This window comes from Capsella rubella, unplaced genomic scaffold (genome assembly GCF_000375325.1).
Source record: "Capsella rubella cultivar Monte Gargano unplaced genomic scaffold, Caprub1_0 scaffold_8, whole genome shotgun sequence".
In the NCBI taxonomy this organism is placed as follows: domain Eukaryota; kingdom Viridiplantae; phylum Streptophyta; class Magnoliopsida; order Brassicales; family Brassicaceae; genus Capsella; species Capsella rubella.
Window position 1 is genome coordinate 6,025,843 of NW_006238916.1, and position 26,197 is coordinate 6,052,039.

The 26,197-nt window shown below is 37.3% G+C and overlaps 3 protein-coding genes across 3 annotated transcripts; 1 reads left to right on the top strand and 2 right to left on the bottom strand.

Moving 5' to 3' along the window:
- Positions 1 to 474: 474 nt before the first annotated feature.
- LOC111829005 lies at positions 475 to 1,705 on the bottom strand. The gene is made up of 2 exons (XM_023777606.1): positions 770 to 1,705; positions 475 to 693 (listed from the first exon to the last, which is right to left on the bottom strand). Exons 1-2 carry the CDS (start codon positions 1,703 to 1,705, stop codon positions 475 to 477), a joined length of 1,155 nt encoding a protein of 384 aa, XP_023633374.1.
- A 1,372-nt stretch (positions 1,706 to 3,077) lies between these two features.
- LOC111829075 lies at positions 3,078 to 5,804 on the bottom strand. The gene is made up of 2 exons (XM_023777763.1): positions 5,200 to 5,804; positions 3,078 to 5,112 (listed from the first exon to the last, which is right to left on the bottom strand). The coding sequence occupies exons 1-2, from the start codon at positions 5,554 to 5,556 to the stop codon at positions 3,238 to 3,240; spliced, it is 2,232 nt and encodes a 743-aa protein (XP_023633531.1). The 5' UTR covers positions 5,557 to 5,804; the 3' UTR covers positions 3,078 to 3,237.
- A 6,767-nt stretch (positions 5,805 to 12,571) lies between these two features.
- On the top strand, positions 12,572 to 25,988 carry LOC17875425 (E3 ubiquitin-protein ligase UPL2). The gene is made up of 17 exons (XM_006279826.2): positions 12,572 to 12,688; positions 12,891 to 13,024; positions 13,543 to 13,638; positions 13,744 to 13,950; positions 14,064 to 20,460; positions 20,584 to 21,638; positions 21,715 to 22,017; positions 22,103 to 22,307; positions 22,431 to 22,705; positions 22,801 to 23,093; positions 23,194 to 24,292; positions 24,372 to 24,518; positions 24,627 to 24,707; positions 24,795 to 25,020; positions 25,134 to 25,273; positions 25,442 to 25,548; positions 25,640 to 25,988. Exons 2-17 carry the CDS (start codon positions 12,926 to 12,928, stop codon positions 25,740 to 25,742), a joined length of 10,833 nt encoding a protein of 3,610 aa, XP_006279888.1. The 5' UTR covers positions 12,572 to 12,688; positions 12,891 to 12,925; the 3' UTR covers positions 25,743 to 25,988.
- Positions 25,989 to 26,197: the final 209 nt, after the last annotated feature.

Consider the following 26,197-nt stretch of genomic DNA (forward strand, 5'->3'; position numbering starts at 1 on the left):
GCAGTTGAAGCAGAAAAAAAAAAAAAAACAAACAAAAAACAGAGTAACGAATCCAACATCACCAATAAAACACAAACTGTGTGCTGTTTCTTTAGTCCTCTCTTCTTCTTTTTTTTTTTAAATAATCTATAATTGGTTTCTTTAGTTTTCTCTGCTATGACGGTGCCTTGCTTGGATATGTCTTGTGTTTCATAATAGTTTTTTTATATAAGACAGTGACTTTAAAACGTATGTGCAATAATTGGAAGTGAGTGTTTTAACAAACAAAAAAAAGAGGGTGAATATGTGCCTTCTAAGCAAACGTGTCCTTCTTCAGATTCTAATTTAAAAAACTGCAGCACCAAAATCTGAATTGAGGATTGTTTCATATTGCTATCAAAGCCGATTAAATACCAAAATAAAGCCGATTGAAGTACAAAAATAAAGCCGATTCAAGTATTTTAACATCCAAAAAACATTCAACATATCATTCCTTCATCCAAATAGCAAACTATTTATGAAGCTTCTCTGTGGTGCAGATGAAGAAACATCTTGCACTTCATGTTCAGTTGCTTCCATTGCTGCTTCAGGTGCTTCCATTACTTCTTCAGGTGCTTCCATTGCTGCAAATGCTGCTTCCATTTCAGCTTGATCTTGAGCTTCCAGTTGAGGTGCATTATTTAGTCTTCTTCTCTTTGCCCTGTTCTCAGTAGACTATCCAAAAAAAAAAAATGAGACATCAACTGTATAAAAGATAACCAATAATAAAGACTAAAAGATAGACACATACTTCATGAGGACATCGCCTTGAGTTATGACCTGATTCACCACAAAGACCACAGTGCACCACTCGTCCTTTCCGATCAACTTTCTTGTCAGATTTCTTCTTGCGTGGTGATTCATTAAGACCTTTGATCCTTTTTTTACCCTTAAGTCTCCCTGCAGGACGTTTGTAAGGTGGTGCAGCTATTCGTGGTCTGCCTGAATCTTTCCAGAATTTTGCTCCATTCACAGGCCTTAGACCTCGCCTATAGGTTCCTTGCCATTTCTCAGTCAAGTAATAGTCTGAGATGTAGTCTTCCACCTCCAAATTCATTTCTCTAATTGCACATACAGCATGACGACATGGAATACCAGTCAAATCCCACTTCCTACATGCACAAGTACGAGAACTCAAAACAACAGAATATCCAATCCCAAACTCAACAATCTCATACTCGCCACCAGTGCTTGTAACCATTGCACAATATTTAGCTTCATCACAAGATTTCTCCAGCTCTTTTCTTGCCTTTTTGGTGTATTTTGCAATTTCTTTTGCAGCAAGAATGGACCTGTTAGCTACTCGTTGCATAGCATCTCTCCTTATCAGCTCTAACATCTGAACAAATGGCTTTTTCCTTGCAATCTTCAAAGTCCTATTATATGATTCAGTATGATTGTTGTGAGTATCAGCACAACAACAACCAACCCGAAAGAATGCCCTACACCATGTACTTGGATCCTTCTCAAGTAGAATGCGACAAGTCTGCGGGTCAAACTCCTTGAAAATATCCAAATTCTCCTTATAATCAGCTTCACTGTAGCTGCTGGCAACTCTCCAGAACAATGGCTTTAACATGTCTGCCTTGTTATTTTTCTTCAAGTTGGAGTAGATGTGTCTAGCACAAGCTCGATGCTCTGCGTTTGGTAACTCAGTAGCAATACCATGAATCAATCCTCTGTGCATGTCAGAATTGACTGAAATTTTCTCACTACAAAAAAAAAAGAAAAAAGAGAAAACAAAGTAAGTCAAAACAAACAAAAACAGAACTTACGTATATGTTATCAACCCCGTAAACACACGACAACATCCCCACTTCCCCACTACTTTAGACCCTTACGTGTATGTTATCAAATCAAAATGCAATTGAAAATATTACCTCATTTGAACGAGAATCCAATCCAAGATATTACACTTGTTAACGTTTTGAACAAACGATTACACACCAAGTTCTTCTTTCTCTCGTAAACCTAGGTGAAAAGAGATATGGAGAAAGCGAAGAGTTTTTTTAGGTTTTACAAAGTTAAAAAGCGAGTTTTGATTGTGGTTTTAGAGTAAAAAAGCCAAAATATTTGGTTAAATTAAGGCCCAATAATTTTGATCCAGAAAATTAAACCGGATCGGGTCATAAATTTTGGTTAGTTAAACCGATCGGTTTTGATTTTTGGTTCTGATGAGTCAACGCTGGGTCAATGCCGGAGTAAATCGTTCGGTAAACTGAGATTTTATGTGTAGGGTGTTGGGCACATGACATCATATACTTCGTACATGTCGCCATGCCATACATATACTTGACGTTGCTAAGTATCCATTTTTATATTTGGTATGTGTAGCCATGTATTCCTCGATATTTCAGGTAGGTGACAATCTTTTTTCCTTAATAATAATAGAAGTTTAAGCATAATGAGAATGATGATGATCGATGTTATAAATAGCATAATAATAATAACAACCAACAACTGCAATAAAAGATTGGAATTATTTGTTGATGATTACAAAGTCATCATTCATCCACCAGCTTCAATTATGATATACCCCCGATAAACTTCAACTCCCTCAATCGGTCAAATCCTAATTTACCTTTCATTATTATCTTATCATTTATATGTTCAAAAAATCGCTACGAGTTGGAATGTAACCTTTAGTAGCACTGTTGAAATAAACTATACTATGACTTTGTAATTCGATGTAGTTTATTTTCATTGCATACTTAAGCACAGACATTTATATATAGACGATTAGAAATTAGATGTATGTTTGCCTAATAAAAGTGCGAGGGTCTTTAGTCACAAACTGCTTAAATTTGATGAATATGTTCATTTCTCCAACATAGTTGTTGCCTTTGACAATATACCTAAAAAGATTTAAAAGATAGTTTTTCTATTTTACTCTAGACAAACTATTACTTAAGTATATAAACTTGCACTTTTATAATGGATAAAACAGAAATAAGAAATTGTACATCCATAATAAAAACTTAAAAATCACCCATGTGAAAGTAGAGTTACTACAAACTATATATAGAAATTGTTAAAAATGCCAAACACAAAACTGTCAATTCTTAAATGATCTTTACGTGTAATAATAAATTAAAAGTAATGTGCCGCCTGCTATTATGTAACTCTGAGTCTCTCTGACTTAATTCACATTTTCCTCTGTATTCTCAGAATACTAAAAATTTTATTTATTCGTAAAACAAAAGTTAATATAACGTATTATTAAAACCTAGCGTTTTCGAAGCCGTGCAAGTCGCTCTTCTTCATCATAGCCAACTTAGCCAATTTCTCAGCCGCTCTCCACGCTGATGCTGGAGTCAACGGCTCACCATTCTCATCCATCAGCATCATCATCGTATTCGTCTCTCTCTCGCTCCCTCTCCGCCGTTGGATATGTTGCTGCTGGTGCTGGTTTTGGTACTCCATTAGTTGTTGTCCTCTCCATTGTACTTCTACAAGCTCTGCCTCCACGACTTTTACGTACTCCGCCGCCTCCGCCGTTCCTGACTGGCCTAGTAACGCACGCGCCGACGTAAGCAAGTGGTGTGCGCTTGTGCATTCCCCGTACTCCACTAGCCTCCTTGACTCTGCTACAGCCCGTGTTGCGATGAAGAGGCTTCTTAGCCGTTCGATTCTAGGAGATGATGATGTTGATCTAACGGCTTGGGGAACTCGTAGAGATTGGTCCCGTCCATACACAACTTCTTGTGTCGATGGGTCTTTATAAAGACCTCTAACTGACAAAACTTGGTTCGCCCTAGTGGCTGTTGACGGCACCCTAAGCTCCACTAGAAGCTCTCTTTCCTCGCCTGCGTAGAGGTCCCCAAGCCGGACTGACCCGGAACCAGAACTCACCAACGTAGGCCGTCCGTTACATAGATAAACGGCTGAGATCTCACATGGTCCAGATCCTGATCCAACTCGGATTTGGATCCTGAGATCTTGAACCACTACGCTAAGTAATCCTCCTATGCATTTTCCAAAGGCTTCTTCTGCTGGGGCATTGCTACACCCACCACTCTCTCCGAAGCCATGCTCAGTAACAGGGATTTCTATGTGGGCAAAACGTGTTGATCCCACATGGGTAACTGTTGACCGTTGATTTGTGTGGACTTTACTCGACTGACCCTGACCGTCCGATAAAAGTACGATGCTCGCTACTGGGTTTCTCTCCCTACGATCTTCAAGAACTCTCGACGCTTTTTTCAATGCATCGCTTGTATTAGAAACTTGACCACAAAGCAACCCGTCAACCACGGCTCCGGCGGAGCGTTTCCCGTTCTCCGTCATTCTCTTCAGCGGGAGGAGTCTCTTGGGAGCAGTCGTGACGACGGAAACGATTGAGAGACGATCAGCAGAGCCGAGGGATGATATCACAAGCCTCATTGCTCGTTTGACCATATGAAGTTTTGCACCGTTCATTGTTCCACCTACGTCAACTACAACCACAAGATCCACCGGCGCACGTTGAGACGGATCTAATAGCCTACGACCTACCCCTCCTCTAGCAGCTAAAGGTGGTGGCGCCTTCACCGTAAGAGCCACTGCACGAGTCTCGTAACCACACCCAACAGAGACAACGGCAGCTTCTGGCAACAAACTCACCTGCACGTTTCCAAAGTCTCGACCACTAGGTGGAATCTCATGAGTTTTGACGGCGAAAGAAGGGTTTGGATTGACCACAAATCCCTTGAACTGAGCCACGTCATCGTCCTCTTCTCCTCCACAATTCTCATCAGCTTCAGGTATAGTAACAAACCTCGGCGAAAGCAAAGGCTCATCATCGTCGTAAAATCTTGAATATTCACTTTGCTTTAGCCTCGGTTTAGCTCTAGGAGAAGACGCAACAACAACACGCTTCTCTTGGATTACAGGAACAGAGTCGTCGACGGGAGAGGGAGACTCAGTAGTATTCCGATGAGGAGCAAGGAGAGAAGCATCTTTCCAGACAGAACTACAAACAGGACAAACAAGCTTGCCGTGTTTACGTACGTAGTCGGCAATACAAGGGAAATGAAATGCGTGTGAACACTCCGCCGTATATTTCGCCGTACCTTGCCCTGTTTTCACGCTGTTCAAACATATCCCACAACTACTCTGCAAAACAAAGAACAACAAAAATCATCAGAAAACATAACTTTTAATCTATCTAAGTTCTTCTTTCTTGCTCAATATGTTTCTTACTCTGAATTTGAAGCTGTTCCGGAACAGAGAAAGCTTTAACGGCGACCGAGGCGAAGAAGGGTTAGAGCTACCGGCCAAAGACAGTCTCGGACTCTTCGTAGCCGATCTTGGAGTCGGAATATGTTCCGCCGTGGGAGTCTCGGCATCGTTCGTCCGACAACGTAAGCCAGGACTAGAACTCGGTCGGGGAGTTGAAGGGTTACTTCCACCGGAGAGAAACGCTAGCTTAACGCAACTTCTTGGGCTAGGACTAGGGCTGAGATTATACCCGGCATGGTTCTTGTCAAGATCCGGCGGTGCTACGTCGCTGTTTCTAGGAGCGGTGGTGCAAAATGCTCTTCGCCAACCAGTACCCATAGTCGTATATTAAAAAAAATAAAGAAACCTTGGGTTGTGTAATTTTCTTGATTTTTTCAAGATTTAGAGAAACAAGAAAAAGGAAGATAAAGATTGAAAGATTTTTAAGCAGAGAGAAGAAGAAGAAGAAGAAGACAAAGGAAACGGTGTGACAGTTTCGGATTTGTAATGGTTAATGGTTTTGGTCTCAGTGGTTGTTGTTTATTATCTCTGCATCTCACAGAATGGGGAGATCTGTGGAGTTTATAATATATATATAAAAAATTGAAAATTGGTTTTTATTTTTTCTTTATTGTCCAGATTCCAAGTCTACTAGTCTCTCTCTTCTTCTTCTTCTCATATGATGAGATTGAGATATATAAGCATAAAATATTTACACTGTAGCTGGATTGTGCATTTAATTTATTGGGATTTCTTATTGATGGCGCGAATGTCGAAAATAAATATAATTCAATAAGAAAAGTTTGGTTTTTTAAATTAAAAAAAAGGTAAAAAACTATTTTTTTGAAATATCTTAATTTATTAGTTTAGAAATCGGATGAATTTCATTTAATATTTGAAAGAACTAGATGGTGACCCGCGCTACAGCGAAGATATATTTGTGTGTAAACTATCAACATTTATAGCATTGTCATATATATGTGTGTTTTTGAATTTTTATTACAAAAACCTATTTTAACAATGTTTTAAGATAAACTTTTCATATGCGTAAATTTTAAAATTAGCTATCTAGTATATGTATGTTTAGCGACATATGTTGACAATATGTTATTCAATCTTTTTGTATGCATAGAATATTTTGTTTCTAATATTGATAATATTGGTTAGCACAAAATTAGGCATTGTTATAGGAAACAATTAAATGTGCGATATTTTTATTTGAAAAACCTGTATTGAAATTTGTATTGAAATTATATCAAGTATCCAATTGTAAAAATAACCCGGAATTAAAAAAACCCGACCCGAATCCTTTGTGTACTTCTCTTTTACTATAATAGAGATTGTGGAAAGTACAATTAAATAAACGAGAGGAAGATATGTGAATAATCAAATATTTTCTCCGTATTCTTTAAAATGAGATTTTAGCAAAAAAAGAAATTTATTTTATTTTTCAGTGTTTTCAAAATTTTATGTAAAAATTAAATATTTTTTTAATTTGTGTGTAAAAACATTAACATCGAGAAATATGGGAAAATCAATATTTCATATTTTTATATTGTTTTTTAGTTTTTATGGAATATATAATTAATATTTCGGTTCTATACTATTTTCTTATGTTAAGGTCCAATGTAATTAATAAAGTTTTTAATATTGATTTTTAAACGATGTTTAATATGGAAAAAATAATATTTAATATTTTTATATTGTTTTTTTAGTTTTATTGAATAGAGAATTAATATTTTCGGTTCTATACTATTTTCTTATGTTAAGGTCCAATGTAATTAATAAAGTTTTTATAGATATTTTTCTTGTGTCATTCCAGTTTTGTGCAGTGCATTATATCATATTAAATTTCTTACAGATGTACTTTAGAAAACTTTGTATAACTATTTAATGTAATCACATTTAGATTTATTGATAATATAAGAAAAAACCAAAAAATATATACTTTTAGATGGTTATTACTTATTTTTGTATAAAAGTACTAACAATGTTACATTTTACTCGTATATACTTGCTAACTCCTTTTATTAGTAGTTTCTATTTCTAATTTTACCAATGGTTAATATCCAAAATACAACTTCTTCATATCTTGTTTACAACTTGTTTTGTTTTTTTGTTTCGGACCTCGCATATGACTCTCATCAAATATGTGTCATCATCGCTACACTACACATTCAAACTCTATTTAATTTACGCAATAGAAAGTAACGTAATAGGTATTGTGACCACCCTATGTAATGTCAAAGAACTTAAAATTAAAGACAACGGTACCGTGACTATTGAAATGGTCCGTCCAAAACAGCATTTATCTCGATGCAAAGCCTACGTCCAAAAAAATTTCAATCGCATATACAGTATACTCATGCATTTAAACCATTCAAAACAAAGGTCGAAAGAACAAAGCACATGATCACTTGGAGAATTCAACAGCCCATATGAGAGAAAGAGATCACAAACACATTTCAGTATCCCAGGCTGAAAGATTCGTTTCTTATATATAGACCAAGAACATAATTAAAGAAACCAAGTAATCATAATTAATAATTTAATTATTAATTATTACCGAACATGCATGATTACATAAGTACAACAACTACTAATAAACTGTTTTATGTATTACTACTCGTTATCATTGATCTTCTTCTTCCCCTGACCACATGACCACCGTGCAGTAAATCCAAAATGATGGTCCAACGAATAAAATAAAAGAAAAAATCATCAAACTAAATACAATAACTAATATAACTATATAAACTTCATTAGGAAAAGTTTTCAAAGTTTTGTAATTATGTAAATATTATAAACCATGCTGATAAAAAATAAAAAGAAGAAGTAAAGAGAGAGCAGCACATGTCCTGAAATGGAAGCCGTGTTTTTTGGGGGCTGGTAGTTAAGATGCGACCCTTAATAATACAATCACATGTCTCTTAACCAACATGGTTTATACATCTTCTTAATCATTTCACAACCTACACCTTTAATTGTATTAATGATAGTATTATTACCATTTTTTATTGATTTTTCTTTGATCAATTTGTTTTTTGGGTCGACATTGTTTTTTTTTTTTCCGTTTATCATTATAATATTTCTCCTTTGTGTCCTGTCCTACCATATATATATATTCATGAGGTCTTTACGCATTCAAATTCCCAAGAAATCGAATTATGAAAACTAACGATACATGTATTTGATTTGAATCACTTAGTCAACGCTAATCAAAACACAAGTATATGTATATATATATATAGTCATTCATACTAATAAGTTCTAGACTGTTTCCAACAATCATGCAAAGTAAGTTGTAGTTTCTTAATTAGATGGATCATAGTGATGATGATGTTGTGTTGCTTTTTGGTAGATTGTTCATTTAGGTTGAGATTAATATTGTGATATTTGACTTGGTCTTCCAAAATTTGGAATATACTCACATTATGAAAATGTTTGCACCAAACATATAATTAATAATAGCCAAAGGAAATTATTGTTAAAAGGCTAAGGAAGTAATAAGTAAGCTAATTGGATCTCTTTTAGTTTTGCTTGTGTTTTTTTTTTATATGTACTAATTGTTTTTCTATTTTCTTTATTACTTAATTTCACTTTAGTAGGTTAGTTGCATGTTTTTGTAATCACTATCTTTTTAGAAGTTTTAAAAAGTCCCTTAACTATTAGTTATAGATTAAACTGGATCTTGGAAGTCTTGTGTTGTGGTCTATCTTTGTAGATCTCATCCTGATTATGCTTACAAGTATAATTAATCATGCATGCACTTGCGTCATCATAATTCAATCTAAAAGTACTTTACCTATCATAATTACATGAAAAAACTATAGTTGCCAATACAAACCACAAATATTGTGACTGATAAATGATAATATGTGCGTAGGTGTACTTAATACCTTTGTTATAAATATTTATTTTTTAGCAAATTATGATATGTGTATATACACATACTCTTTAGCAATAATTAATATCATGAATAATGAATTATGTTCATCGTTACTTTAGCATTGTATTTTTTAAAAAGTTGGATCGTGCAACCGATACGAAATTGTTATCATATAATTTTGAGGCTCACCAAAACTATATATAAATTAACAGAAGACATAGAATTATAAAATTTGAAAACTCAGAAAATAAATGCTAACTACTCGTACTAATTAAAGGTTTGTTGGGGAATTTGTTGGAAGAGGTTTTGGTCGTTTATTATTTTCTTTATACCATTATTTGTTAGAAGATACATTGACGAAGTCTTCATACGAGTCTTTGAACTTCAACTTCTTATCAGAGCTTCTACAAACAAACTATAAAATTAAAAAATCATTTCCAATTTTGTTTATGCATAATATTCCTTTTTACATCACAACTGAAGTATTATTTTTATTTTTATTTTTTTTATTTTCTTGTTTATAAAGAACACGATGCATAGTATGATAAAATCATTTCATATAAATTTGGAGGAAATTGAAGACTAATAATCAGAAAGTGGACGTTCTAAAGCTATTCCATAGATGGTAATTTAATAATGTTTTTGTCGAATGCATGGGGCCAAAAACCATTTGTGTTTCAACACGTCAGTCCATGAAATTTCTAAGTATGTCAATGTTTCATATTCTTTAAGATCTCTTTTCATATAAAAAGGAAGTCTGAAATTTCAAAAAGCATTTGCTCATTCTAGATAACCTTAACATATCTTAAATTTAGACCGACCAAGATTTGGAATCTACCTATCTTTGAACATAAAAATGCTTTACACATCGATGACGTGTATGAGGAGTTTTTGCATGGATATAGATAGAAACTAGCTTATAGTAATTAGATATAGAGACCCATCAGAGAAGGAAACAAGAAGAAGAGTTTATCTAGTCTAAGTAAAGCAGTTAATGCTCTCTCACCTAACAAAGTGCCACACACATTTAACCACATACTGTATATAGATTTTCATATTGCTTATAGCAAAGTCTTCCTATCTTACTTATAGAATAACATATACTTTTGGTGAATAAGAAAATAACTTATAGTAGTAATTGCTTAATAATTCATCAATCAATATATAAGTATGCCTTTTGGTAAAACTTGTCAACAACTTCTTGAGGAATTTTGAAGATTCCAAGGCGTGTTCTTCAATAACATAAGAGACTTTTGGCACTTTTGATATCATTACAATTCGGGATTAGTAGTTGAAACTAAATTCAAGAGTAGCTTTACTTGAAACTTATCCGTTTTCTGTTGACTAGATTCTAATTAACTTAAATTTCTAACCTTTTTTTTTTGTAACTCTACTGTCATTCAACTTTTGAGATATTGTAAACAAGAATATCATTATTTATTTGGGTAAAATTCAACTTAGATATCGACTACTATACCACGCTAGTTAAAGTTTTTGATTTAGTTGAAAACTATACTCCTTTTTAAGTTTATTAGTCTAAGCGTTCAGATTAAAGAGTATCGAAGTTAATGACTTTTAATTATATAGATATCAATGTTAGCTAATCAAGAGATAATGATGGTAGTTAAATGTCAATTTTGATTATAGCACACTTTAGACTTGGCTTGCACATGCCATTGGGAAATGTTCTTATTCATCAATTTTTTTTTTTAAATCAATGACATGGATATAGTTTACATAAAATCAATAAAACCAAATTCTAAGTCTCTACATTACTATACAATATGCATATACTAATGCACAGAATAAATTATTAGCTTTATTATGTATATATACAATTTTTTTTTTCTTTTTTTTTTGATTCAGAATTAATGATATAGTTAAATAGTATAGAAGTTTTGATAAAATTATTTTTAACTTTTTAGAAATATTCAAAAGATGTTAATAATTGAAGTTAACTAATTGAAATAAGTACATAATGGATAATATTTAGGAATAATGTGTTTGATAGTAAGTATAGTAGAAACTAAAAAATTTGGACTTGTTATATCAAAATGGCTCTATTTAAATATATAGAATACTTAGTATCCACATACATAAAAGACTTACCTTTTTTTTTTTGGTAGGAGGCAGGAGACAAAAGTCTCCTACACTTTATTCAAAATAAAATAAAAATTACAACCGAACTTGACGAGGGTACGTCGACCCATTAGCATCCGCTATCAACTCTAACCGAACACTCTCCGGACAAGCATCAAGATAATAAAAACCTAAAGGTAAAGACTTACCTAACTACTCTCAATGATATCTAACCCATAATAAATGATTATCTTAAAATATTTAATAAAAATAGAAATTTCAAAGCATTTTGGTTTTTAATTCTTCTCTGTTTTTCTATCAAATTCTCAACTCTTACTAAAGCATGCATTTTTTTTGAAACAAATCATTTAACTTTACATAATTTTTTAATAAATACAAAGAAACATAAAAAGAAAATAAGTTTGTTCAAACAAAAGAAGAAACATAAAAATATAAACAATGAATTTAATTTTACAATAATATTCAGTAATAGATAAAGGTCATAAAAACCCCCTTATGACAACTAATAATATCCAGCTAATTAATAAAATAGATAAAGGTCATTCTTTGCATAGAATAGTACTGAGAACATAACTAAATTTGAAACAAAATTCTTTCCTAAACAATCATAATTAAAATTTGAGACATTAGAATGGGTAGAATAAAATTATTAAATGTGCTTCTCCATATTCTTAATCCAAAATTTTTTAAAATTATTATAATTACACATACATAATTTAAAACTTCATTATCTTTTACAATATTATATTACTTTTCACCAAAACACCTAAATTTAACCGAAGCGAATTACTCAAACCTAACTCAACATATATAATTTTAACCAATTATAACCATTTTTAACCGAAATTTAAAAATGAAAAGAAATCCAAAATTAACCGAAAACCAAACTGAATATTCTCTTCAGTTAAATTCGGTAACCCGCTAGAAATATTCTGTTTAATCAATAACCGAAAAAGCCAGGTCGGTTTGGTTTGGTTAACCGAAGTCGGAAGTGAGTTTGGTTAGTTGGAGTGAGTAGTGAGCGTTGGTTACTATCGCGAGAAAATCAACCGAATCAAAAAAAGAATGATTGACGGATCTATCTATGGGCTTGGGTCAAGGCCTTTCACAATCTTTCCTTTTTAACGAAAACATGAAAACGGAAATAAATGGAGGGAACAGGCCCAAAACTAAAGGCCCTTATTTAAAAAAAAAATTAACCTCCTTTTTTTTTCTGACAAAATTTTAATTTTCCCGATTCAGAAATTTACACCCTAATTAACTTTGAACCCTCTCCGTCGTATCGTATATACACATATATACATACACATAACTCGGTTGATTTAATAAAAATTCTCGAAATCGAAGGAAGCTAACACTGCTCCTCTCTCTCTCTCTCTCCCTTTCTGGGGTTTTCTTCTTCTTCTTCTTCTTCTTCTTCTACTTCGTCGTCTTCGTCGTCTTCGTCTCTCTTCCTTGTCTATACATACACAATACACACAGGTATGTATCTCTCTATCTATGTACCTTTTCCCAGATTCGTATGATTCCGCTTCCGTATTCTCAGGCCTTTTGCCTTTGTTTAATTGTCCCCTACTCTCTCTGATCTGGCTTGGTTGAGATTCTTGGATTCTTTCTTCTTGGTTTTTCAGAAATTGATTGTTTCAGTTTTCTCAAACTCTTTTTTTGGGGTTTTTGTTTGTAGCGGTTGGAGAAATTAGCCGACGCTGGAGCAGTTAGATGGCGGCCGGGAGATCATCAAGTATGCCGTCACGACTCCGGCAGCTTTTATCCGGAGAAGGGTCTATTGGTCCTTCTATTAGACTCGACGCTGAGCCTGTGAGTTCTTTGATTATCTTTCTTGCTTCTTTCATTATATTAGGGGAATTTAATTAGGTTTTTGATGATATGTATGCTTTTTTCTTTTGTATCTGCCCTCATAAGCAAGTTTTTGTTGGTCAGCTTGATGGTCAAACTATCTTCGGTGATTGTTTTAGGGTTATTTTCCAGTTTGGTTTTAGCTATGTTACATAGATATGTGTAATATCCTGTCATATGTTTAATAGCTATGATTCCACTGTGTTGGTGTTGATGGGTAGACTTTGTGAAAGTTTAAGGATTGATTTATCCAATGCGTCTCTTCACTTGTTGAAACTTTATGTTGCAGTAGAGTCGATCACTGTTTTAATTACTGAGATGGTGCGTTCTGGGTTATCCTTTTCTCATAAGCTTGTTTTGTAACCTTGTTTACTCTCTAGTCTCCTTTGCAAATTATCTATTACATTCTGTGCAATCTTGTAGATTTTATTTGCATACCCGGCCTGACAAGTTTTACTCAACATTATCTTGTTTTACAGCCTCCTGATATTAAATCCTTTATTGACAAAGTAATCCAGAGTCCATTGTCAGATATTGCAATACCTCTCTCTGGTTTTCGGTGGGAGTACAGTAAGGTAATAATTATGAGACTATCTCAAAGTTTCAGGTTATTCTCTTCTTCTTAATTTTTTTCTCTTTCCGTCTTTTGGTTTCTCACATGATTATATTTAATATTCCAGGGGAACTTTCATCACTGGAGACCGTTGTTTCTACATTTTGATAAATACTTCAAGACATATTTATCAAATAGGAATGACCTTCTCTTGACCAATAAAATTTTAGAGGATGAGGATCCCTTCCCAAAGCACGCAGTGCTTCAAATACTTAGGGCAATGCAGATAATTCTGGAAAATTCTCCCAACAAAAGTTCGTTTGATGGCTTAGAGGTATGCCAATTTATTTTGGAGGCGTTGATGCATTTCCGAGATCTATATCACAGCTCATGAACTTAAATGCTATATTTTCTAGTAACTCTTCCAACATCATTTTATTTTTGCAGCACTTTAAACTCCTACTTGCCTCTACGGATCCAGAGGTTCTCATTGCAGCTCTGGAAACTCTCTCCGCGCTTGTGAAAATTAGCCCATCTAAGCTCCACAGGAGCGGAAAATTGATTGGATGTGGTTCAGTAAACAGCTTCTTACTCTCCATTGCCCAGGGGTGGGGTAGCAAAGAGGAGGGATTGGGTTTGTATTCTTGTGTTGTGGCAAACGAAAAAAACCAGGAAGAAGGTCTGAGTTTATTTCCTTCAGACTTGGATAATAATCAGAGTGAAGCAGATTATCGGCTTGGTTCTACTGTTTATTTTGAGTTACGTGGACACAATGCCCAGAGAATAGATGATAGTAGGAGTGCTAGTTCTTGTTCAAGGGTGATACACATTCCTGATTTACACATGAGGAAAGAGGAAGATCTAGTGTTAATGAAGCAGTGTATAGAGCTTCACAATGTCCCTCCGGAGCTCAGATTCTCTTTACTGACCCGAATTAGATATGCTCATGCTTTTCGTTCTTCCAGAATATGCAGGTTGTATAGCAGAATCTGCCTACTTGCTTTTATTGTTCTTGTTCAGTCAAGTGATGCTCAAGACGAACTTGCATCCTTCTTTGCAAATGAACCTGAGTATACAAATGAATTGATCAGAATTGTCAGATCTGAAGAACCAATCCCTGGAACCATTAGAACTCTTGCCATGCTTGCATTGGGAGCACAATTGGCTGTATACTCGGCCTCTCATGATCGGGCCAGGATTCTAAGTGGATCTAGCATCAGTTTTGCTGTGGGCAACAGAATGATTCTGCTTAATGTGCTTCAGAAAGCTGTGCTATCTTTGAAGATCTCAAGTGATCCATCATCTATTGCTTTTGTTGAGGCTCTACTCCAGTTTTATTTGCTCCACATTGTTTCATCATCTTCATCTGGAAGCACTATAAGGGGGTCAGGAATGGTTCCCACGTTTCTCCCTCTTTTGGAGTATGCTGATCCAAGCCACATGCATCTTGTATATTTGGCTGTTAAAGCACTACAAAAGCTCATGGATTATAGTAGTTCAGCCGTACCTCTACTCAGGGATCTTGGGGGAGTAGAACTTTTGTCTCAAAGGTTAGAGGTAGAAGTACATCACATCCTTGGGTTGCCTGTGGAGAACAACAGCGATATGGTAGTTGGTGAATCCTTAATAACAAATGGTGATCAGTTGTTATCCCGGAAGAGACTAATCAAGGTTCTTCTGAAGTCTCTTGGTTCTGCTACGTATACACCTGGAAATGCTAATAGGTCTCAAAGTTCTAATGAGAGTACCTTGCCTGCCACTTTGGCATTAATATACAAGAACGCAGATAAATTTGGTGGTGATATTTATTACTCAGCTGTCACAGTAATGAGTGATATAATCCACAAAGACCCAACATCTCTTACTTCCCTATTTGAAATGGGTCTCCCTGAAGCATTTTTGTCTTCAGTTGTATCAGGTATACTTCCTTCGTCAAAGGCTCTTGCATGCATTTCAAATGGCTTGGGTGCAATATGTCTCAATAGCAGAGGATTGGAGACAGTTAAAGAAACTTCGGCACTGCGCTTCCTCGTCGATGTATTTACCAGCAAGAAGTATGTTTTAGCTATGAATGAAGCCATTGTTCCATTTACAAATGCTGTGGAAGAGCTTTTACGCCATGTTACATCGCTAAGAGCCATCGGTGTTGAAATCATTATAGAAATTGTGGATAAAATTGCATGCTTTGGAGAGGCTGGTTCTTCATCATCCTCTGTAAATCTGACTGAAAGTACTGCGATGGAAATGGATTCGGATGTGAAGGAAACATCTGGTGTCAGTCATGAGCAGTTCATTCAACTCTGCATCTTTCATCTGATAATTCTTCTCCATAGAACAATGGAGAATTCTGAGACATCTCGTCTCTTCGTGGAGAAGTCTGGCATCGAGGCGTTACTTAAACTTCTCTTACGACCTAGCATTGCTCAATCCTCTGAAGGCATATCCATTGCCTTGCATAGCACCATTGTTTTCAAGGGTTTTACGCAACATCACTCTTCTTCTCTTGCTCGTGCCTTTTGCTCTTCTCTTCGCGATCAACTGAGGAAAGCTTTAGAAGGACTGCAAGGTCTTACAGGGACGTTCTTACTGGATCGAAAACTTTCTCCAAGTTCAGGAATTTTTGCCTCTCTTTTCCTTGTGGAGTTTCTTCTGTTTCTAGCTGCATCAAAGGATAACCGTTGGGTGAGTGCGTTGCTGTTGGAGTTTGCGAATGGAAGCAAGGATGTTTTGGAAAATATTGGGCTTTTGCACCGTGAAATTCTGTGGCAATTAGCATTTCATGAGGGTGCCATACTGGAAAGCCAAAATGAAAAGACTGGTTTGTTGCCCGAGTCAGAGCAAGCAGAGTTGGTTATAACTGCGACAGAAGGCCAAAGGTTCAATTCTTTTAGACAGTTTCTTGATCCATCATTTCGAAGGAGAACGGCAGGTTGGAGTGCTGAATCTCAGTTCTTTGATTTAATAAATCTTTATCGTGATCTTGGGCGTGCATCTACTGGTTTTCAACCAAGACCTGTTACTGATGGTCCCTCTAGTTCATCAGACGTTTCTGGCAGTAGAGAACATGAAAAAGATGGATCCTATTATACATCTTGCTGTGACATGGTGAGATCACTGTCCTTCCACATCACTTTCGTATTCCAAGAGTTAGGGAAGGCAATGCTGCTCCCATCTCGTAGGAGAGAAGACACTATCAATGTTTCCCCGTCATCTAAGCTAGTTGCGTCAACTTTTGCTTCAATCTCCCTGGATCACTTAAATTTTGGAGGCCATGATATTGTTCCCGAGGCATCAGTGTCAACTAAATGTCGCTACCTTGGCAAAGTTGTTGACTTCATTGATGCTATCCTTCTTGACAGGCCCGATTCTTGTAATCCTGTTCTGATTAATTGTTTTTACAGCCGGGGGGTGATTCAGACGGTTTTGACAACATTTGATGCTACAAGCCAGCTTTTATTCACGATTAATAGGAACCGCTCATCTCCGATGGAGACTGATGATGTTAAAGGAAAACAAGATGAAAAGGAAGATGCAGATCATGCTTGGATATATGGTCCGTTGGCTAGCTATGGTAAGCTCATGGACCATTTGGTCACATCGTCGTTTATCTTGTCAACATACACAAAACACTTGCTTGTTCAACCAGTAGAAAGTGGTAATATTCCCTTTCCACAAGATGCTGAGACATTTGTGAAGATTCTCCAGTCCATTGTGTTGAAAGCTGTACTTCCTGTTTGGAGTCATCCACAATTTACTGAGTGCAGTTATGATTACGTTACTACACTCATTTCCATAATCAAGCATGTGTATTCTGGAGTTGAACTGAAAAACCTAGGTGGTAGTGGTAGTGCCCGTGTGACAGGTCCCCCTCCTAATGAAACAACCATTTCGACAATTGTGGATATGGGGTTTTCCAGATCCAGAGCAGAAGAAGCCTTGAGACAGGTTGGGTCAAACAGTGTTGAGTTGGCCATGGAGTGGCTGTTTTCCCATCCGGAAGAAATCCCAGAGGATGATGATGAGCTTGCTCGTGCTCTTGCAATGTCTCTTGGAAATTCTGAATCAGATACAAAGCAGAATGTTGCAGCTGAAACCCAACAACAAATTGAAGCAGAATTGGTCTCACTGCCACCTGTTGAAGAGCTTATAACAACATGTACAAAGCTTTTGCAGATGAAAGAACCCCTTGCTTTTCCGGTTAGAGATTTACTTGTATTGATATGCTCCGAAAACAATGGGGAACACCGATCTGGTGTTATATCTTGCCTTCTTAGCCGGATTAAGGATTGCTGTCCTGTTTTCGATGACACAAAGAATAATCTGCTCTCTGCTCTGTTGCATGTTATTGCTTTGATTCTACATGAAGATGCAGGTTCACGTGAAGTTGCACTGAAGGCTGGTATTGTAAGACTTGTATGTGATGTACTTTCGAAGTGGGATTCTGGTAATATGGATAAGGAAAAAGTTAAAGTTCCAAAGTGGGTGACGACAGGATTTCTTGCCATTGATAGGCTGCTACAGGTGGACCAGAAATTAAACACTGAGCTTATAGAGGAGTTGAAAAAGGGTGAGACGTCTCTTGTCATTGATGAGAGCAAGCAAGAGAAGTTGCAATCTGTTTTTGGTTCTCCACAGCTGGTTGATGTTGATGATCAAAAGAAACTGATTGAGATTGCTTGTACCTGTATCCGGAATCAGCTTCCTTCCGAAATAATGCATGCTGTTCTACAGCTTTGTTCTACGTTGACGAGGAAACATTCTATTGCTGTCTGCTTTCTAGACTTTGGAGGTGTGCAAGCACTGCTTTCTCTACCGAGTAATAGTCTCTTTCCAGGGTTTGACAGTATTGCTGCTAGTATCATCCGTCACGTCCTTGAAGATCCCCAAACGCTTCAGCAAGCCATGGAATCTGAGATAAAGCATGCACTTGCAACACTTTCTAACAGGCACTCAAATCAGAGAATATCTCCACGCAACTTTTTAGTGAATGTGAGTTCAGTAATTGCTCGGGATCCGGTGACTTTTATTCAGGCCGCTCGTTCGATATGCCAGGTAGAGATGGTTGCTGACAGACCTTGCATCGTATTAGTGAAAGATAAAGAGAAGTCAAAAGAGAAAGAGAAAGAGAAAGAAAAGGATAAGGACAAAGCTGAGAAAGAAAAATCTCAGACCTCTAATGACGAGAAATTGGCAACTACTCCCCCTGGGAGCACCAAGGCAACTAAAGTTCACCGAAAACCTCCCCAGTCCTTCATTGGAGTTGTTGAGCTGCTTCTGGATTCTATCTGTAATTTCATTCCTCCTCCAAAAGATGACATGGTTGAAGGTGATTCAACGTTAGCAGACATGGATATTGATCTTGCCTCTACAAAAGGGAAAGGCAAAGCTGTTGCCACTACACCTGAAGAAAAGGAAGCTAGTTCACAGGATATGTCAGCTTCACTGGCTAAAATGGTTTTCATTCTGAAGCTTTTGAGCGAAATGCTGTTAATGTATTCGTCGTCAATCCATATAATACTTCGAAGAGATACTGAAATTAACAGTCTCAGAGGTCCCCAACAGAAGAGTAGTCAAGTAGGTGGAATATTTCATCATATTCTTCACAAGTTTATTCCATACTCGAGGGTGAAGAAGGAAAAGAAATTGGATAGTGATTGGCGGCAAAAGCTAGGAAGTAGAGGTAATCAATTTTTAGTGGGTGCATCTGTTCGATCAGCTGAAGCGAGGAAGAGGATATTTTCTGACATTAGCAGTATCTTCAATGAATTCATAGATACCTGCAATGGGTTTAGACCTCCAGTTAATGAAATACAAATTTTAATTGATCTGTTGAGTGATATGCTCTCAGCTCGGTCACCTACTGGATCACATATATCTTCAGAAGCTTCTGCTACTTTTGTTGATGTTGGATTGGTCAAGTCTCTTACTCGTACTCTTGAAGTGTTGGACTTGGACAATGCAGAATCTCCCAAAGCTGTAACAGGAATCATAAAAGTCCTGGAGTTGGTGACAAAGGAGCATGTCCATTCTGCTGATTCAAACTCAAAAGATGAAAATGCGAACAAGTCATCTGATCAAATTCAGTCAGAAAGAGGAGATACCACTGTTGATGCTTCTCAGGCAGTAGAAAGAATGCTTGGGTCCAATCATGATTCCATGGCAGCAGATCATGTGGAGAATTTTGGTGGTTCCAACACCTATGTTGGTTCGGAGGCTCTGACGGATGACATGGAGCATGATCAAGATTTGGATGAAGGTTTTGCCCCAGCGGAGGATGATTATATGCAAGAAGCAGTTGAGGATGCCCGGGGCCTGGAAAATGGGGTTGGGGCGTTGGGTATAGAATTTGAGATGCACACACACTCGCAGGAAAATCTTGATGAAGAGGAAGACGAGGAAATGTCTGGTGATGAGGGGGATGAAATAGATGAAGATGAAAATGATAATGAAGAAGAAGACGAGGAGGATAATGACTTGGAAGAAGATGATGTACATCACCTACCTCATCATGACACTGATCAAGATGATCATGAGCTTGATGATGATGAATTTGAAGAAGAAGTACTGGTTGAAGAAGATGAAGAGGATGAAGATGATGAAGATCGGGTAATTCTTAGGTTTGGAGATGGGCTAAACGTTCTCGATCAACTAGAGGTTCTTAGAGATCCTAGATTTTCTGATGAAACACTTCATGTGATGCCTGTGGAAGTCTTCGGCTCGAGACGTCAAGGACGTACAACTTCTATTTACAGCCTTCTCGGCAGAACAGGCGATGGTGCTACTCCTTCACAGCATCCTCTTTTATCGGGATCTGCATCACTTCCATTATCGCAAAGTCAAACAGGTTCGCATTTCTGTACTTTGTTCATTTCATCTTCTATATATATAAAATTCCTCTTAGTGTTTCAATTATGTTGATCTTCTTATAGAAATGATTGCTTATAAACGTTTTTTCTTTTCTTTCTAGAGAACATACGTGATCATGCTGATGGAGGTAGGGATTCCCACAGTAGTTCTGCATCACGGCTGGATGCTATATTCCGATCCCTGAGGAATGGGCGGCAGGGTCATCGTTTGAATTTGTGGGCTGATGACAGCCAGCTAATTGTTGGATCTGGTGCTTCAACCGTACCACAAGGTCTTGAAGATTTGCTTGTATCTCAGTTGAGACGACCCAGCTCGGATAAACCTTCTGATCAGAATTCTTCACTTTTGGAACACCAATCTCAGGCTGAAAGTGGGCGCTCCCAGGAGGCAACTATTGGACCTGAAATTCCAGCTGAAAACACCAATGATAATGAAGGTGCCAATGTGTCTGCCCCCTCCGTTGTTTCATTAGATGCATCTGCTCAGCCTGATACACACACAACTGCTAATGATTCTATCTCAAGCTCACAGTCTCAGTCAGTCGAAATGCAATATGATCAAAATGATTCAACTGTCAGGGATGTTGAAGCTGTTAGCCAAGAAAGCGGGGGTAGTGGGGCAACCTTAGGGGAAAGCCTTAGGAGTTTGGATGTCGAAATCGGAAGTGCTGATGGCCATGATGATGGTGCCGAAAGGCCTGAGGTACAGCCAGCTATTCGCTCAAGAAGGGCCAATGTGTCACTTGTGCCAACTTCAGCTGGACGAGAAGCTTCTCTTTACAGTGTTACTGAGGTTTCTGAGAATTCTGGCCACGACGCAGAGCAGGATAATCCTCCAGCAGAGCAACCAGTAAACAGGGATGTTAGTTCTGGTTCAATTGATCCTGCATTTTTGGATGCCCTTCCAGAGGAACTGCGAGCCGAAGTCCTTTCGGCTCAGCAAGGACAAGTGCCACAACCTTCTTCTAATGAACAGAACAATTCAGGAGATATTGATCCTGAGTTTCTTGCTGCACTTCCTCCTGATATCCGAGCTGAAGTTCTGGCACAGCAACAAGCACAAAGGCTTCATCAGTCTCAGGAACTTGAAGGTCAGCCTGTGGAGATGGACACGGTTTCAATAATTGCAACATTTCCTTCTGAGTTGCGAGAAGAGGTATGAGTGACACTAAAACTTCATGGCTATGGAATAGGATTTAAATATATCCATCTAACCTTTTTTTTGTATTCAGGTATTGTTGACGTCATCTGATGCTATTCTTGCAAATCTTACACCTGCGCTTGTCGCGGAAGCAAATATGTTGCGTGAAAGGTTTGCTCATCAATACCACAACCGTAGTACTCTGTTTGGTATGCATCCAAGACTTCGTAGAGGGGAGCCATCCAGGCGAGGTGAAGGTGTTTTGTCCGGAATTGAGAGAAATGAGGGGGGTGCTTCTCGTAGGTCTGCTGCAAAGGTTATAGAGACCGATGGAGCTCCTTTAGTCAACACTGAGGCACTCCAAGCAATGATTCGCGTACTTCGCATAGTTCAGGTAATTACCTAATGCATCTTTCACTCAATTTAGATATTTAACCGCCTTCACTTTGATAATTTATCTATATTTCTTTGGTCTGCAGCCTCTATACAAGGGTCCTCTGCAGAGGCTTTTGCTGAATTTATGTTCTCATGGCGAAACAAGGTTTTCCTTAGTTAATACATTCATGGATATGTTGATGCTCGACACAAGGAAGCCTGTTAACTACTCAAGTGTTTCCGAACCACCTTATCGTCTTTATGCATGTCAAAGCAATGTAACATATTCACGTCCTCAGCACTTTGATGGTATGAGTTTTTTAGTCTGGATTATAACTGGAAATACTCTTACAATATTTCATGAGCTGTATGTGTCTGCTGTTCATAAATCTCGGAGCTAGAAGTTTATAATCTTTGTAAATTATTTTGCAGGGGTTCCTCCTCTAGTGTCTCGGCGTGTTCTTGAGACATTGACTTATTTGGCTCGAAATCATATGTACGTAGCAAAAATTCTGCTTCAATCCAGGCTTTCACTGCCTTCCTTGCAAGGTTCAGCACCTTCAGACAAAGCACATGGAAAAGCTGTGGTAGTAAGTGATGATTATATGGGCAGAGAGCAGCACGAACCTGAATCTATAGCCTTTGCGTTACTTCTCAGCCTCTTGAACCAGCCCCTTTATTTGAGAAGTGTGGCTCATCTCGAACAGGTATTTCTTTTTTTTTCCAGTGATATGGTGTAGTTTTGTTTAGTTTTATTGTAATGAACTCACGTATGGATGTGTTTACTCATCATATAATCCAGCTGTTAAACTTACTGGAGGTCATCATTGACAATGCTGAAAGAAAGTCCGATTCAGCTGACATATCAGATGGGTCTGCCAGTCAGCAGCAATCAACACCTCAAGGATTAGAAGTTGAAAACAGTTCAGAAAATCATGATATTGTATCTGGCTCTACTGATACAGTAACCAAGCCAATAGATTCATCGGCAAGTTCTTCCACCAGAGCAGAGAGTGAATGTGATGTTCAGAGTGTGTTGCTGAATCTTCCCCAGTCAGAGCTGTGTCTACTTTGTTCCTTACTTGCACGTGAAGGGTATGTCGGATGCTTATCTACGAGAACTCCTTACTTTCAATCATAAGCTTAAACGTATATGTTTCTACATCTTGTCTTACTACTTATTTTGTTCATTCAGTTTGTCAGATAATGCATACACCCTTGTGGCGGAGGTGCTGAAAAAACTTGTGGCAATTGCTCCAAGTCATTGTCATTTGTTTATAACTGAGCTTGCAAATGCAATACAAAACCTGACAAGAACAGCGATGAGTGAACTTCACATGTTCGGTGAAGCAGTCAAAGCGCTGCTAAGTACCACTTCATCTGATGGATCTGCAATTTTGAGGGTTTTGCAGGCATTGAGCTCCCTCATTGGTTCCTTAATCACAAAAGGAAAAAACCTGCCACAGAATTCAGAAGAGCACGTTGCTGTGCTTTCTCAACTGTCGAACATCAATTCAGCTTTGGAACCTCTGTGGCTGGAGTTAAGCAATTGCATATGCAAAATTGAGGGGCATTCTGAGTCTTCAACTATTATTATATCTCCATCTTTGAGCTCAACAACGAGGGTAGCTGGAGTAAGCCAGTCACTTCCTGCTGGTGCCCAGAACATATTGCCTTACATAGAGTCATTTTTTGTTACTTGTGAGAAGTTGCATCCATCACAGTCAGGTTCAGGTCAGGATTTTGGTGTTCCCATGGCTTCTGAAGTTGAGGAACAGTCCAAGGGTCCAGGACCTAGCTCCAAGGTGGATGAGAAGTATGCTTCTTTTATCAGGTTTTCTGAAAGGCACAGGAAACTTCTTAATGCTTTTATCAGACAAAATCCTGCTCTGCTTGAGAAGTCCTTTTCACTCATGCTGAAGGTTCCACGTTTTATTGAATTTGATAACAAACGTGCATACTTCAGATCAAAGATAAAGCACCAGCATGATCATCACCATAGCCCTTTGAGAATCTCTGTGAGGAGAGCATACATTCTTGAAGATTCGTACAACCAATTGCGTATGAGGACAACTCAAGAATTGAAAGGTAGATTGACTGTTCATTTCCAAGGAGAAGAAGGTATTGATGCGGGTGGGCTTACCAGGGAATGGTATCAGCTGTTGTCAAGGGTTATTTTTGACAAAGGAGCTCTTCTGTTCACAACTGTTGGCAATGACTCAACCTTCCAACCAAATCCAAACTCTGTTTACCAGACAGAACACCTCTCCTACTTCAAATTTGTTGGCCGTGTTGTAAGTTTCAGGTCCTTTTAAGAATGACTTAGACGTAGTACTCTGGTATATGCATTAATTTCTAATTTGATCTGTGCAGGTTGGAAAAGCTCTATTTGATGGGCAACTCCTTGATGTCCATTTCACTCGTTCCTTTTACAAGCATATCTTGGGAGTTAAGGTTACATACCATGATATTGAAGCCATAGATCCCGATTACTATAAAAACCTGAAATGGATGCTGGAGGTATCTATACTGTTGCGGCACTTGTTAATCTTTAGATACTTTGTTTGTTTCATGAAAGAAACTGCACTATCAAATATTCTTGTTACTCATCTGTTGTTCCATATGCAGCATGATATTAGCGATGTCCTGGATCTCACTTTTAGCATTGATGCTGATGAGGAAAAGCTGATACTGTATGAAAAAACGGAGGTAACTTGTTCAGTCTTTCAATAGTGTCAATAAAATATTGGTGTTTCTATCTTTTCTTTTGCTAAACTTCTAGATATAAAATTGCAGGTAACTGACCATGAATTAATCCCTGGAGGTCGGAACATTAAAGTTACTGAGGAGAATAAGCACCAATATGTTGACTTAGTTGCTGAGCATCGATTAACCACAGCCATCCGTCCTCAGATAAATGCATTCCTGGAAGGGTTTAGTGAACTTATCCTTAGAGATTTAATATCCATTTTCAACGACAAGGAATTGGAGTTATTAATTAGTGGTCTTCCTGATATCGACTGTAAGTGATCCCGTACCAAGAAATTCATGGCAATTTCTGATAGTTTTTAAGACTGTCCAGGGCAAATACAAGAAGAGGTTTTATTGACTTATATCGTGTTATATATGTATCAGTGGATGACCTGAGGGCGAATACAGAATATTCTGGGTACAGTCCTGGATCCCCCGTTATTCAGTGGTTCTGGGATGTTGTTCAGGGATTGAGCAAAGAAGACAAGGCTCGTCTACTGCAGTTTGTGACTGGAACCTCCAAGGTAACAAACATATTACACTTATGTGGCCTTAGGCTTATATTCACATCTTGGCTGAACTACATTATCCAAAGTAAATGGATATGTCAATCTCTAACCATTAGACAATGATAAATTGGAAATGGGTGTTTTTAAAAAGTGTGGTTGAGACTAATATTTGAAGTCCAACAGGTTCCACTGGAAGGATTTAGTGCCCTTCAAGGAATTTCAGGTGCACAGAAGTTTCAAATCCACAAGGCATATGGAAGCGCAAATCATTTGCCGTCTGCACATACCTGGTAAAAATCTCAACCCCTCCTGACTGTTTTGTAACGATGATGATGATCCCCCAAAATATTAAACTTAATAATATCCAAAATGCTTTTGCAGTTTCAATCAATTAGATCTACCAGAGTACCCGTCTAAGGAACATCTGCAAGAGAGGCTACTGCTTGCGATCCATGAAGCCAGCGAAGGATTCGGCTTTGGCTAAAACACAAGAGTTCCCCCAAGATTTTTCGACTACTTTTTTTCTTCTTCTTTTTTTGCTTATTTTTTTCTTACATACATATATATTTTGGTAACGACTTTGTGAATGAGTAGTAGTATTTCTTTCTACAATACAGTGGCTCTTTTATATTATGGGCAAAAAGAATGATTCTCCAACCCCATCATATGTGACTATTTCTCTCACTCCCTTGATGTAAAAGTTAACTAATACGTGGTCGTATCCTTTCCAATGAGTATTCTTTACTAGCCATAAAAGTTAACTAATTCATCTTAGCTCTAACGAATTATGTGATCGATCGCTTGGAAGAACTCAAAAATGAGTAACAGACGTAATTAAGATAGTTCGATACCATTTAAAAGGTCGATCGTGGTAACAATATAGTATGTATTTATTCAAAAGAATTCGCTTTTAATGGATATTAAAAAAAAAAAAAAAAA

Excerpts from the sequence above, each read along its gene's own strand:
- LOC111829005 (XM_023777606.1), bottom strand. The coding sequence starts at position 1,705 with ATGCACAGAGGATTGATTCATGGTATTGCTACTGAGTTACCAAACGCA. Across the intron at positions 694-769 it reads CAAGGCGATGTCCTCATGAA|TCTACTGAGAACAGGGCAAA; the intron begins GTATGTGTCTAT and ends TTTTTTGGATAG.
- LOC111829075 (XM_023777763.1), bottom strand. The coding sequence starts at position 5,556 with ATGGGTACTGGTTGGCGAAGAGCATTTTGCACCACCGCTCCTAGAAAC. Across the intron at positions 5,113-5,199 it reads GGAACAGCTTCAAATTCAGA|AGTAGTTGTGGGATATGTTT; the intron begins GTAAGAAACATA and ends TTTGTTTTGCAG.
- LOC17875425 (XM_006279826.2), top strand. The coding sequence starts at position 12,926 with ATGGCGGCCGGGAGATCATCAAGTATGCCGTCACGACTCCGGCAGCTT. Across the intron at positions 13,951-14,063 it reads GTTCGTTTGATGGCTTAGAG|CACTTTAAACTCCTACTTGC; the intron begins GTATGCCAATTT and ends TTATTTTTGCAG. Across the intron at positions 24,519-24,626 it reads ACCTGAAATGGATGCTGGAG|CATGATATTAGCGATGTCCT; the intron begins GTATCTATACTG and ends TTCCATATGCAG.